The 15337-nt window shown below is 43.5% G+C and overlaps 1 protein-coding gene across 1 annotated transcript; it reads left to right on the top strand.

Annotated features, from left to right (window-relative positions):
* Positions 1-1487: 1487 nt before the first annotated feature.
* LOC308491431 (protocadherin gamma-A5-like) lies at positions 1488-4065 on the top strand (the record flags this gene model as incomplete). Its single annotated transcript, XM_081035013.1, has 1 exon — positions 1488-4065. The coding sequence occupies exon 1, from the start codon at positions 1621-1623 to the stop codon at positions 4063-4065; it is 2445 nt and encodes an 814-aa protein (XP_080891139.1). The 5' UTR covers positions 1488-1620.
* Between the last annotated feature and the right edge of the window lie 11272 nt (positions 4066-15337).

Genomic DNA, 15337 nt, shown 5'->3' on the forward strand with positions numbered 1-15337 from the left:
TTTTAGTTTTACTTCCTCTGAGACTAGTACTTCAGAGTAAAGAGAGCTCCCCATCTTACTAGTTTGGGGAAACTGGGAATCAAAGAAAGGAAGAATTTTACTCAATGCCATAGCTTATCAACAGCGAAGCATGGGTAGGACTGACTTGAATATCAGCAATCTAAATGTCTTTACAAGCTAAGTGTCTTGGAATTTCAGATCTATTTTAAAAGAGTGGGCAAAGTTTGAGGTCTGTGGTGTCTGCTATTAAGAGTGTGTTTAAGGGGTGGCCGGTTAGCTCAGTTGGTTACAGGGTGATTCTGATAACACTAAGGTTGCCATTTCGATCCCAGCATGGGCCCCTGTGAGCTGCGCCCTCCTTAAAAAAATGAAAAAGAAAAAAGAGTGTGTTTAATAAATAGGAGACATCTCTCATGCATAAGGATAAATTGCTCTTGTGAAAACTACATTGAGAAAAGTTTTGCAACCTCTACTCACATTGTGTACTTAAAACCGCATTTTTTGAATTTTCTAGTTATAGATATAGAATATCTTCATTTGCTTCATTGTCCTATGAAGGTGTCATTAAGTAAAACTTGCTTCTCTCACTTGATGGACTCTCTGAAATGTTCATCTTTTCAGTCATGAAATTGTTCTTTTTCTGCTACCACATAAAAACGATAACATTAAATATATCTCAACATAGAATGTCTGTTTGCTGCCTGCTTGCTTTTAAGTTATAGACATATTTTTCTGCATGGGTGATGAACTAAAGCCCTGTCCTCCACAGTAACTAGAGTCTGCCACTATATAACATCTAACTCCAATTTAGACATGGCAATAGGAAAATGTAAAGAATGGAAAGTTAATCCAACTCAAACTCTCAGTCTGATATACTGTAGCTGCCATATTCCTAGTGTGAAAATCGGAAACTTTCTCAAAGACCTCACTAGTAACAAAATGGCCCCTTAATTTTTTTCTGCATATGCAGTTAGTACAATTTGCAGGAGTCAGTAGGCCTTTTGCCAAGGTGCATTGAAGAAGGCTTGTTTCCTTGGCATTTGATGTACAAATGGGTATGTTTTATAAATATATCCTAATACAAAGATGAAATCTTAAAACCTACAAAAGTAAGAATTACAATGTCCTAATTTAATGGAGTCAATATAGGTAAGAGGTAAATAAAAGGACATAGGCTCAATGGAACATTAAGTAAAACTTTTCTAAAGAAGTAAAAACAATCTAATAATTGTATTGATCTTAGGGGTTTGTGGAAGTCTTTTACTCTTTCAAAATTAAATATTAATTAAATATAAACAATGTTATGAGATAATAGATGAACGATACAGCAAAATTATTAGAAATCAAATAAAATTAAACATTTATGAGTAAAAACAGAATTGGTGTAGTAACTGGTTAGGACTCTGAGCGTCGCTGTTCACCAAAGTGGGAAAGAAGCTTCGGCTGATGCGCTCTGACTCTGCTCCTTCCGCACTGAATACGCGCAGACCAGCCGAGCTCCTGGGAAAAGCCTTGCATTCACAGCTCCTCTCCCATTTCCAACACAAAAATGGCTTTAAAGAAATAAGGCAACAGCAGGCTGGAACCAGGACGAAGAGAAAACTGGTGGGAGAGAAGGCAATGGCGGCTCCTCAGAAGGATTGGGGCTGCAGAGAAGTGCTCCTGCTTTTCCTTTTCCTGGGGACGCAGTGGGGAGCCAGGGCCGGACAGATCCGCTACTCGGTGCCGGAGGAGCTGGACAAAGGCTCCTTCGTGGGCAACATCTCCAAGGATCTCGGGCTGGAGCCCCGGGAGCTGGCGGAGCGCGGAGTCCGCATCGTCTCCAGAGGTAGGACGCAGCTTTTCGCTCTGAGCCCTGGAAGTGGCAGCTTGGTCACCGCGGGCAGGATAGACCGGGAGGAGCTCTGCGCCCAGAGCGAGCGGTGTCTGGTGAGTTTTAACATTTTGGTTGAGAATAAAATGAAAATTTATGGAGTAGAAGTAGAAATAATCGATATTAATGATAACTTTCCGCGTTTCCGGGATGAGGAAGTAAAAGTAAAAGTTAATGAAAATGCGGCTACGGGAACGCGCTTAGTGCTTCCCTTCGCTCGAGACGCGGATGTGGGTGTGAACTCCCTCCAGCGTTACCGGCTCAGCTCCAACATGCACTTCTCTCTGGATGAGAAAAGTGGAAGTGATGGGCAAAAATACCCGGAGCTGGTACTGGAACAGCCCTTGGACCGCGAGAAAGTGTCTGTTCACGACCTCCTCCTCACAGCTTTAGATGGTGGAGACCCCATACTCTCTAGCACTACGCACGTCCGCGTGGTGGTCCTTGACGCGAACGATAATGCACCCCAGTTCACGCGATCGGAGTACAGAGTGAGTGTTCCAGAGAACATTCCTGTGGGCGCTCGGCTGCTCACACTAACCGCCACAGACCCAGATGAGGGAATAAATGGAAAATTGACTTACGTTTTTCGCAATGAAGACGACAAAATTTCAGAGACTTTCCAACTTGATTCCAACCTGGGTGAAATCTCAACTGTGCAGTCACTGGATTATGAGGAATCCAGATTCTACCTCATGGAAGTGGTAGCTCAGGATGGAGGTGCTCTTCTTGCCAGTGCTAAAGTGGTGGTCACAGTACAGGACGTGAATGACAATCTCCCAGAAATGATCCTCACCTCTCTTGCCAGTTCCATCTCTGAAGACTGTCTTCCTGGAACTGTAATTGCTCTGTTTAGTGTACATGATGGTGATTCTGGAGAGAATGGCGAGATTGCATGTTCTATCCCCAGGAACTTGCCATTTAAATTGGAAAAGTCAGTTGATAATTACTATCACTTATTGACAACGAGAACCCTGGACAGAGAAGAGATCTCAGAGTATAACATCACAATAACTGTCACTGACCATGGAAAGCCACCCCTGTCTACAGAAAACCACATCTCCCTGAAAGTGGCAGACATCAATGACAATCCTCCCATCTTCCCTCACACCTCCTACTCCACCTACATCCCAGAAAACAATCCCAGAGGCATCTCAATCTTCTCTGTGACTGCCCACGACCCCGACAGTGGCAACAATGCCCAGGTCACTTATTCTCTGGCCAAGGACACATTTCAGGGAACGCCTCTCTCCTCTTATGTCTCCATAAACTCTGATACTGGTGTCCTATATGCACTGGGCTCTTTTGACTATGAGCAGGTTACGGGCCTGCAGCTATGGGTGACAGCCAGTGACAGCGGAGACCCTCCACTTAGCAGTAATGTGTCGCTGAACCTGTTCGTGTTGGACCGGAATGACAATGCTCCTGAAATCCTGTACCCCACACTCCCCACCGATGGTTCCACAGGTGTGGAACTGGCGCCCCGCTCCGCAGAGCCCGGTTACCTGGTGACCAAGGTGGTGGCAGTGGACAGAGACTCGGGCCAGAACGCCTGGCTGTCGTACCGCCTGCTCAAAGCCAGCGAGCCAGGGCTCTTCTCCGTGGGGCTGCACACGGGCGAGGTGCGCACTGCGCGGGCCCTGCTGGACAGAGACGCGCTCAGGCAGAGCCTGGTGGTGGCGGTCCAGGACCACGGACAGCCCCCTCTCTCGGCCACCGTCACGCTCACCGTGGCCGTGGCCGACAGCATCCCAGACGTCCTGGCCGACTTGGGCAGCCTCGAACCCTCCGCCAATCCTAATGATTCGGACCTCACTTTGTACCTGGTGGTGGCAGTGGCAGCTGTCTCCTGTGTCTTCCTCGCCTTTGTCATCGTGCTGTTGGCGCTCAGACTGAGACGCTGGCACATGTCACGTCTGCTCCAGGCTTCCGAAGGCAGATTGACAAGTGTGCCCCCCTCTCACTTAGTCGGAGTGGATGGAGTGAGGGCTTTCCTGCAGACCTATTCCCACGAGATCTCCCTCACCGCGGACTCAGGGAAGAGTCACCTGATCTTTCCACAACCCAACTACGCGGACACGCTCATCAGCCATGAGAGCTGTGAGAAAAGCGAGCCTCTTCTGGTATCTGAGAAGATAAATGCAAACGAAGAAGAACTAGAAGCTGTTCAGGTGAGTTTTCATTTTCAGTAGGGATGCTTGGAGCATTTTGTTCTTTGTCTCTTCAATTATTTTTCTTCCACATTCAAAATCAGTTAATTATATAATAGTGAATCATTATTTGCTCTATTTAGATATTAGCTTAATTTAATAATTGATGCTTTCTTCATTTATTTTCAAATTATATTTTGGATTTAGTATCTATTTTTTCAATACACGTATATTTTAGAAAATCTAACTGATATCCATAGAGTTAAATGAAACAAGTACCTTAAAAGAAAGTGGTTAAACATAATCACTTTACCCAAAGACTTTCTTATACTTAGAACTGTTATCTTAATAAATGAGTTATTTGATTAGTCCAGATTGTTAGATGTAATATCCTCTTTTGAATATTCATCTAAACACCAATAACGAACATATTTTACAAGGATATTGTGTAATATTGCCATTTTAGCATGTGGCTATTTGCATAAGGAAATAATTTATAGCGTTTGCATAAATGAGTGGAAGAATACAGAAAACTTCTGCATGATAAATATTAGAAAAACATATTAAATTTATAGTGATGATAATGTGTGTGGCATTCTGAAATCTGGAAAGTTTGGGTTAAACCATGAAATTATTGGACATGTGTATCTGTTGAGGGAAGAAATCAATGAGGAGCCTTAGAATTGCACTTTATTCTGTGATGCAGTTTAAAATCTCCAACGATTTAGATACTGCCATTCATTAAATTCAAATATGCCATACCCCTATCATCTTCTGGTTACAGGTAACCCTTTCACTTTTTAGAATCAATATCTACCTGAATGTTTGCATACAATTCTGCTTTATTACAAGGATCTAAGATTTGTGTTTGGAAAAACTATTTAACTTTAAAATGGTTTCAATTTTAAAACTCATTTCTTAGAGATGTGTTTATCTTAATAGATTTTTTTAATGAAATGTGGTCTGTGGGTCTCAAATTTCATAAGTATGTGTTGTGTAATAGAAGACTACCCTATTTACTTTTGGCATCTGATTTATCGAAGATGATTTTCAGAAGCTTTTAAAAAGATTTTTCAATCTTTCAAATTTTGTACTTTCAATAACTTGAACATCAGCTGCAAAGTATGAATAAATGGGGGAAATGGCAACAAAATATTATTAATGGGATAGTAGGCTACATTACTTGACTGCAGGAAAGGTTTATTGACACATTTGGGAATGAACAAAGGGACACGTTGTTTTTATTTTTACGTATTTTTAAGCGTTGATTTGAAGGGGATCCAATTATGTTTATATATGGACAATTCTGACCTTACTGTAAAATGTGCAATCCCTCTGAATAATGAATGTATCTAAAGAGTAAGAAGAGAATTTGTATGATAGATACTGATATCATTCACTCCTACATGAAAACTCACTTTTCTATTATTATTTATTTTTTTAAAAGGGTTATAGGCTTGGGTATGTGTTCTGAGTTAACTTTTTCATGCAATGGAAAAGTACCTTTAAACCTCTATAAACTTCACTAGACTTCACATAATTAAATGATTGATCCATATACTCTGAGTGTATATATTGTAGATACTGTATACTCTTTTAAATGTTTGAGTCTTTAGTTTCATATGTGTTTTGAAAAGGTAACTTTCCTGTACTAATAGAAGTGTTCATTTGCTCAGTCATGTTTTGGAACGAAGTCTTGAGTCAGTGGTTTTTTTTATGTCTGTATAAAATAGAAGTACCAATGAGTTTTTGTCTAGAATCCTCGATACAATAAGATCTAATGCTTTCCACTTTGAGTTCAACATTGCTACACACCTGTAAATTTTTAGAATGACAATATATTATGTAGATTAAATTAACTTATTTATGGATATTTCTAGTTTGGAAATGGAATTAGAACTGTAAGACATCCATCAGAAACATGGAAATTGGCATGCTTATTCCCAAGGGAAGAGTCAATAACAAAGGGTTGGGATGGTCAGTAAGCTGGGGACCAAGGAAAAGTGGGAAACACAGATTGTTTTCTTTGGAATATACAATTATAAGGACTCATACTTCACCTCCATTATCCAAATAACTCAGCAGTGTTAAGCTATTTGCGAAGAAACTATACAATTAAAGACAATGGTAATGTAGTGTGGAAACATAAAATTAATGGAATAATTTTTTAATTTATAGTCATTTAATTAAAAGTAGACAACTGGAAACTAAGAAAAAGTAAATGTCCTGTTTCTTACCATGCTTCTATTTTATAAGGACAACCAATCTCCTTGCTACCTATCAATTAATTTGGGGAGAAGAGGATAAAGATAAGATAGAGGAAAGTGAAACATAGGATAAAACTGAAAGCTATGAGATTTATAACTTTCATAAGTTAGAAAAAAGAAAATAGAGCAGAATAACAACACATACCAAGCTGAGATTTCAAGAATTTACTTATTACACCTTCTGCCACCACCAACGCTGTCTGTCATTTCTATTATTGTCTATGTTATCTTATTTGGTCCTCAATTCTACTAAGGTAAGCAGGGAAGATGTTACTAGGGCCATTTTATGAAAATGGAAACTAAAACACCATGATGCCAATAAATATCGTCAGCAAGGTACCTCTGCTCTTTTACAAGTAAAAACGACTTGATTTGGGTGAATAAAGTTCAAGTTCAAAGAAATGACAGCCAGACAGAAGATATAGTCAATATTTAAAATGTGAAAATCCTCATCAAATGGGAAGAATGAGTATCTGTATCAGGACACAGTGGAATTGTCTTCTAGGCAGCTCTGTGTGTGTTTGGAGCTGATTTAGTAACCACCGCTGCAGTTCTGCAGCCCAAACGCAGGATGCCGCTGTCGGCTAGTACTGAGCGTATTGTCAGGTCCTTGCTACGCAAAGGAATCCCCATGAAACCCCGGAATCAGGAGAAATGTGCGCTCGCTCTCCATCTCGCTGCCGCAGAGATATATATCAGAGAATCTGCCAGCCAAGACAAATCAAGCAGTCGCTCCTGCTCAGAATTCTTGGGATCGTTTAGAGAACGCAGCTCTTCGGAATCAGTAAGACAAAGGCGCTGAGAGCGGGATGGGAAACCGCTGGGGACCTCAGGGCCGGGAGGGGCGGAGGCGAATGTCTTTTCTCCTCTTTCTGTCTTTGTTCTGCCCTGCGCTCTCGGAGTCGATCCGCTACACTATTCCGGAGGAGCTGGCCAGGGGCTCGCTGGTGGGGAACCTCGCCAAGGATCTGGGGCTGGCTGTGCACGATTTGCCTACTCGGAACCTGCGGGTTAGTGCCGAGAAGAAATTCTTCACAGTAAGCACCAAGAACGGGGACTTACTTGTGAGCGACCGTATAGACAGAGAGCAGATATGTGGCAAGAAGTCGGCGTGTGTTCTGGAATTCGAAATGGTCGCTGAAAAGCCTTTGAACTTTTTCCATGTAACTGTGGTGATTCAGGATGTCAATGACAACCCACCGACCTTTAGCCGAAATATCACTGAACTGGAAATCAGTGAATTGGCCCTAACTGGAGCCACCTTTGCCCTGGAATCTGCACAAGACTCAGATGTAGGGATAAATTCCCTGCAGCAGTACTACCTCAGCCCAGACCCGCACTTCTCTTTGATTCAGAAGGAGAACCTAGATGGCAGTAGGTCTGCAGAACTGGTAGTGAAGGCTCCCCTGGATAGGGAAGAGCAGTCCTACCACCACCTAGTCCTCACCGCTGTGGATGGTGGTGAGCCTGCCAGAAGCTGCACGACCCAGATCAGGGTGGTTGTGGCGGATGAAAATGATAACCCCCCAGTGTTCACGCAGGACATGTACAGGGTCAGTGTTCAGGAGAACCTGCAAGTGGGCTCCTCTGTGCTAAGGGTGAGGGCCACTGACTTGGATGAGGGAACCAACGCGGAGATCACCTACGCTTTCATCAACACTGACAAGGCAGTGAGACAGCTGTTCAAGCTGGACAGTAAAACAGGAGAAGTCACCATTGGCGGAGGACTGGATTTTGAAGAGAGAGAGAGCTACACAATTGGGGTAGAAGCAAAGGATGGTGGACGTCACACAGCACATTGTAAAATACAAATAGACATTTTGGATGAAAACGACAATGCACCCGAGATAACCCTAGATTCTGAATCTAAATATGTACAAGAAGATGCTCAGCTGGGGACTGTTGTTGCCCTGATCAAAACACATGATCTAGATTCTGAATTTAACGGGGAAATCCTATGCCACCTAAATGGAAAGTTCCCATTCAAAATAGTTCAAGATAGAAAAAATACATACAAGTTGGTGACAGATGGAGCTTTAGATAGAGAACAGAGTCCGGAATACAATATCACCATCACAGCCACTGACAGGGGCAAGCCGCCCCTCTCCTCCAGCACCACCATCACCCTGCACATCGGCGACGTCAACGACAACGCCCCGGTTTTCCACCAGCCCTCCTACGTGGTCCACGTGCCTGAGAACAACCCGCCCGGCGCCTCCATAGCGCAGGTCAGCGCCTCCGACCCCGACCTGGGGCCCAACGGCCGCGTCTCCTACTCCCTCGTGGCCAGCGACCTGGAGCCGCGGGCGCTGGCGTCCTACGTGTCCGTGAGCGCACAGAGCGGGGTGGTGTTCGCGCAGCGCGCCTTCGACCACGAGCAGCTGCGCGCCTTCGAGCTGACGCTGCAGGCCCGCGACCAGGGCTCGCCCGCGCGCGGCGCCAACGTGAGCCTGCGCGTGTTGGTGGGCGACCGCAACGACAACGCGCCACGGGTGCTGTACCCCGCGCTGGGGCCCGACGGCTCGGCGCTCTTCGACACGGTGCCGCGCGCCGCGCAGCCGGGCTACCTGGTCACCAAGGTGGTGGCGGTGGACGCGGACTCGGGGCACAACGCCTGGCTGTCCTACCACGTGCTGCAGGCCAGCGAGCCCGGACTGTTCAGCCTGGGGCTGCGCACGGGCGAGGTGCGCACGGCGCGGGCTTTGGGCGACAGGGACGCGGCCCGCCAGCGCCTGCTGGTCGCTGTGCGCGATGGGGGACAGCCGCCCCTCTCGGCCACCGCCACGCTGCTGCTGGTCTTCGCTGACAGCCTGCAAGAGGTACTGCCAGACCTCAGTGACCGGCCCGCGCCCCCTGACCCCCAGGCGGAGCTGCAGTTTTACCTGGTTGTGGCCTTGGCCTTGATCTCGGTTCTTTTCCTCCTCGCGGTGATTCTGGCGGTGGTCCTGAGCCTGCGACGCTCCTCCAGCAGTACTTCATGGAGTTGCTTTCAGCCTGGTGGTATCTGTTCCAAGACTGGACCCGGGGTTCTCCCCAACTACTGCGAAGGGACTTTGCCTTATTCCTATAATCTGTGCGCTGCCTCACATTCCTCAAAGACTGAGTTTAAATTGCTCAACGTAAACCCTGCTCATGCTCCAGCACAAGATCTTCTATGTAATGAAGCTTCTTGGTTTGAAAGTGCCAGCAGTGACAACCCCAAAACGACTTCTGATTCACTTGACTTGCAACAGGTGAGTTACTTAAAAACCCTTTCCTCCCATAAGTATAATTAGGTTTCAATTCATTATCTTAGACGTAAAAAAAAATACAGGCTAAATATGTCTTGATTTTATTGTGTTTTATACAATAAGGGGTGTTAGAAATTCTGTGTTGTACCTATTCTTTCATAAAATGTCACCTTGTGATGATCTTGAAATTTTTGTTTATCCTAAAATAGTATATCCTGAAACATGTCTAATGCATTAGTACTTCACACTCTCGTTGTGAGACATAATATCTATACATTATTCTGGGCAATTAAGTGATTTAGCTTCAATGCAGTCAATCCTAAACTATGGTTTATATATAATATATAATATATAATATTTTTATTGTAGTTCATATGTTTGTACTTCCTTGCATGTTTTAAAAATTATACACAAATATTGGCTAAAGTAGGGCAGTTCTTAACCCATATGTTAATAAAAATAGATAATAACACCTAAAAATGACAACACTTGACTAGCACGAAATGAATTGGTTCCAAATACGTTTGTGGTTGTTTGTGCCCTTATTGAAAATGGGACAAATATAAATGATGGTGGAATGTGATAATTCAAGATTTACAGAACAGTGTAATATTATTTATTCTCCAAGGTCCTAGAGATATTACCACAAAAAATGAGTGGTGAATTCCAGGGAACCTATGAAATTATTCAAAATAGGCTCTTTTATTTTTTTCAAATGCTTCTCGTTCTTAAGGACAGAAATTTTATGAGTGTCATTTATGCAGATTTAGAAGAAATAAGATCCTATGTATGATGGTTTCACAAAAATACGATGCAGTATTAAGTTAGGACTCTAAGCGTCGCTGTTCACTAACCCGGGTAAGGAAAGCAATGAGAACTCGAGTTACATCCTCCAAGCACAAAGCAGATCAGACACAAAAGCTCAGCAGTTTCACGAAAATTCTGACCTAAAACGTTTTGCATCGGATCTCTGCTTTTTCATGGACCGTGACCTCTAATTCTGAGAAGCCCAAGAGTGACACGAACCTGCTCCCCTTACTCAAAATCCCAGGGAAGTCCATAAGGAGCCAATAATGGCAGCTCTGCAAAGGCGCCGGCATCACAGAGGGTTAGTTCTGCTCGTCATGCTGCTGGGGACTCTGTGGGGAGCCCAGGCTGGGCCAATCTGTTACTCCATTCCTGAGGAGCTGGACAAAGGCTCCTTCGTGGGCAACATCTCCAAGGATCTGAGGCTGGAGCCCCGGGAGCTGGCGGAGCGCGGAGTCCGCATCGTCTCCAGAGGGCGCGCGCAGCTTTTTGCTGTGAACCCGGGAAGTGGCAGCTTGGTCACCGCGGGCAGGATAGACCGGGAGGAGCTCTGCGCTCAGAGCGCGCGGTGTCTGGTGAGTTTTAACATCCTCGTTGAGGATAAATTGAATCTTTATCCCATAGAAGTGGAAATCGTGGATATTAATGACAACACACCCCGATTCTTAAGGGAAGAATTGGAAGTGAAAATTCTCGAAAACGCAGCCCCATCCTCTCGTTTTCCACTTATGGAGGTCTATGACCCGGATGTGGGAATGAACTCTCTTCAGGGCTTCAAACTCAGCGGGAATAGTTACTTCTCAGTGGATGACGTGCCAACTGAAACCGATGGGCACAAATACCCGGAGCTGGTGCTGGAGCACGCTCTGGACAGGGAGGGAGAGGCCATTCACCACCTAGTTCTTACTGCCATGGATGGTGGTGACCCCGTCCGATCAGGCATGGCGCGAATTCTGGTAACTGTCTTAGATGTGAATGACAATGCTCCGGTGTTTACTCAGCCTGTGTACCGTGTGAGTGTTCCTGAAAATCTGCCGGTAGGTACGCCAGTGTTGTCGGTGAGTGCCACCGACAAGGATGAAGGAGTCCACGCGGAAGTAACATATTCCTTTGTGAGGATAACAGAAAAGATCTCAAAGATTTTCTGCTTGAATGTTTTGACTGGAGAAATATCAACTTCTGCAAATCTAGATTATGAAGACTCCAGCTGTTATGAGCTGGATGTTGAAGCCCGGGATCGGCCAGGTCTACAAGACAGAGCGAAAGTCTTAATAACTATCTTGGATGTGAATGATAATGCACCAGAAGTAATAGTTACATCTGGAAGCAGGTCAATTGCTGAAAGTACACCTCCAGGAACAGTGATCGCTCTTTTTCAAGTATATGATCGAGACTCTGGACTGAATGGCCTGGTAACTTGTTCCATCTCAAGAAGTCTGCCATTTCAACTGGAAAAATCAGTAGACAATTATTATCGATTAGTGACCAATACAGTTCTGGATCGAGAACAGGTATCTCTGTACAACATCACGGTGACAGCCACAGACAAAGGAGTGCCGCTTCTGTCTACAGAAACGCTCATCTCTCTAAATGTGGCAGACACTAACGACAACCCACCTGCCTTTCCCCACTCCTCCTACTCTATCTATGTCCCTGAGAACAATCCCCGAGGTGCCTCCATCTTCTCTGTGACTGCACAAGACCCTGACAGCGACGAAAATGCCCGGGTCACCTACTCCCTGGCTGAAGACACCATCCAGGGGGCACCTCTATCCTCCTATGTCTCCATCAACTCTGACACCGGCGTCCTATATGCATTGCACTCCTTTGACTATGAGCAGTTCCGTGACCTGCAATTGAGAGTGACTGCGTGTGACAGTGGGGACCCACCACTCAGCAACAACGTGTCACTGAGCATATTTGTGCTGGATCAGAATGACAATGCACCAGAGATCCTGTACCCCACCATCCCCACCGATGGTTCCACAGGTGTGGAGCTGACACCCCGCTCTGCAGAGCCCGGCTACCTGGTGACTAAGGTGGTGGCAGTGGACAGAGACTCGGGCCAGAACGCCTGGCTGTCGTACCGCCTGCTGAAGGCCAGCGAGCCAGGGCTCTTCTCTGTGGGGCTGCACACGGGCGAGGTGCGCACTGCGCGGGCCCTGCTGGACAGAGACGCGCTCAGGCAGAGCCTGGTGGTGGCGGTCCAGGACCATGGCCAGCCCCCTCTCTCTGCCACCATCACCCTTACCCTAGCGGTAGCAGACAGCATCCCAGATGTCCTGGCCAACTTGGGAAGTCTTGAGCCCTCTGCCAACCATGACGACTCCAGCCTCACACTGAACCTGGTGGTGGCCTTGGCCGCTGTTTCCTGTGTCTTCCTCGCCTTTGTCATCGTGCTGCTGACACTCAGACTGCGGCGCTGGCACACGTCACAACAGCTTCAGGCTTCTGGAGGCGGATTGGTGGGCATGCCAGCCTCTCACTTTGTGGGCGTGGACGGGGTGAGGGCTTTCCTGCAGACCTATTCCCACGAGGTCTCCCTCACCGCGGACTCTGGGAAGAGTCACCTGATCTTCCCGCAGCCCAACTATGCGGACACGCTCATCAGCCAGGAGAGCTGTGAGAAAAGCGAGCCTCTTCTGATTCAAGAAGATTCAGGTTTTTGTAAAGAGGAAGAGTCCCTTGCTCAGGTGAGGTTATTGCTTTTGTTGGTTTTATTTGAACAGGAAATTTAAACAAATTTCTTTAATCAGTGCTTACTTAGTGTTTTGCGGTGAATCATATAATTTTGAGGTCTTTCTTTTATGTCAATAGAGCTCTATTAAATCTTAGTTTTCTCAAATTTCACACAGACACAAAAATTTTAATAATGCATACTCTAGATTTTTGTTTTTCTTTTCTCCTCTTGGCAAGCTCTTTGTGCCTGTGGTTGCATACATCTCATTTCTTAGGTATTTTTTGCCCTATTATGTGATATTCCTGGGATTCTTTTTGTAACATAAAAAAAAACTGAATTGCAGCCTCTGTTAAAGAAGATCAATATCTTGGTTTTTCCCCCCACTTTTAATTAATAGAAAGTGTTTTCTAAAATGATAGAGATTTGTGAGAGATATTGCCCCCTTTCCTACTTAGGAATCAAAAATTATTTTTATGAAAGATAAAAATAATTGGAAAGACCTGATCTTTGGTGTTTGAAGACCTAAATAATATACCTGAAACTATCTGTTTTTCCTCTCGGACCAGTCACAACATCTATAGTCCTCAAATTAAAATTTAAATTAAAAAAAAACGTGTGTGATCTATCTCACACAAATTCTGGGGAAATAAAATATAACAAAATAATTGTGTAAAAGGTTTTTCAAATAATAAAGCAGTATAATGAACAAGTATTTGTTGACATTATTACATTTATTGGATTGTTAACAAGTAAATGTAAGCACCTGATGCTCTATGCATACTACAATGTCTTTTGCCATCTGTGTGCTTAGTAGTATTTGAAAATGAAAATGAATTTTAAAATATGCTCATTAGTGTCCACTTACAGGATATATCTCTAAAAATAGAGGCGTGACTAATGAATGGGAGAATGAAGGATTAATACTATTCAAATAAGAAGTTAAATAATTAGCATGTTTAGCCCCGATAAAATGAGGCTCTGTCATGTAGGGACTCTATTCAAATATTTAAGGAAAGGAAGGTTGTCATTTGAAAGAATAATTAGTCTAATTCATCGTGGCCCAAAGGTATGAATGAAACTATGGCTTGATGAGTAAGAAAAAAAAGCAGTTGTGAGATATCTAAGTTGTCCTATCAGAAAATGGATTGCTAAGGAGATTCTATTATTGGCACTCTTCAAAAGTAAGTTGATGGCCCTGGAATTAATAGTGTATGGGGAATAATATAAGTTGATGAGCTGTCCTGAGCTAGAAGATTCTATGATCTGACAAATAATAAATTGGTCACTTGTGCATCTAAATTTGGTATGTGCATGTAAAATAAACAATTGAAATGATACCTTGAAATGAATGAAAACCTCTTTTATAACCTGAAATTGTCAGTCTTCATAAAGACTCATTGAGTTGGTATTATTAAATTAGCTAAGTGTAATACATGTTTTTCTAAATCAATATTGTGGCATTTACATTTCAGCAGTTATTGTAGAATTATTTATTTCAAAATTCCAAATGTATATGACTAAGCAAGCGATTCCAGTCATAAATATTTTCAAATCTGATTTGTTTGGACATTTGTGATATAATTCTTTGATGGTGCTAGTCAGAATTTATTAGTAAATAACAATTTTAAAGAACTTGAATCTTGGGTATTGGTCAAGGGAGTCAGATGGTCTCTTATACAAATATGATTTATTTCATACAGTCTGAGAATGTAAATGTTATTTGATCATATCACTAATTCTGGGTGGTTTAAACTACATCTTGAACCATCATTGTTATAGACAACACTCGCTAACTTGTTTCATGGATAGTATACTGGTTTATTTTATCTCTTTTCTGCTCACTAACTGGGATAGTAGGCTGGTTGGTTTTATTCTCTTATCTTAGTTACCTGTGACCATTTCATTTAAACAGAGAAAATATTTTACTGACAGAAAAACAATCAGATTCTGGCAATTGTGGAATTTGCTAAGTCTGACTATTATGAATCAGATAAGCAGTCTGAGATTCTGAGCATATACTGAATTTTGAAGCATCAGGGGGAAAAGTTTACCAAATTATTAGGCTTATTTTATCATGTGTGAAAACTACCAGTTTCTGATCAAATTTATGTTGAGGTGGCTGTTATCAAAGGGGAAGGAGTAAAATCTCAGAGAGAATCATTGAAAAATACCTACATCTTTGTTTCGGAATGAAAACCTAAACAGAACTCCAAACAAATTGTTCTTCAACTTAAAAATTTTCCATGAAGAAAGGAGAGAAGATTACTCAATGCCTGGGAAGTCAAATAGGCTTTGCATAGAATTTATTTTTATTTATTTATTTATTTTAA

Source organism: Rhinolophus hipposideros, assembly GCF_964194185.1.
Source record: "Rhinolophus hipposideros genome assembly, chromosome: 23".
Classification (NCBI taxonomy): Eukaryota; Metazoa; Chordata; class Mammalia; order Chiroptera; family Rhinolophidae; genus Rhinolophus; species Rhinolophus hipposideros.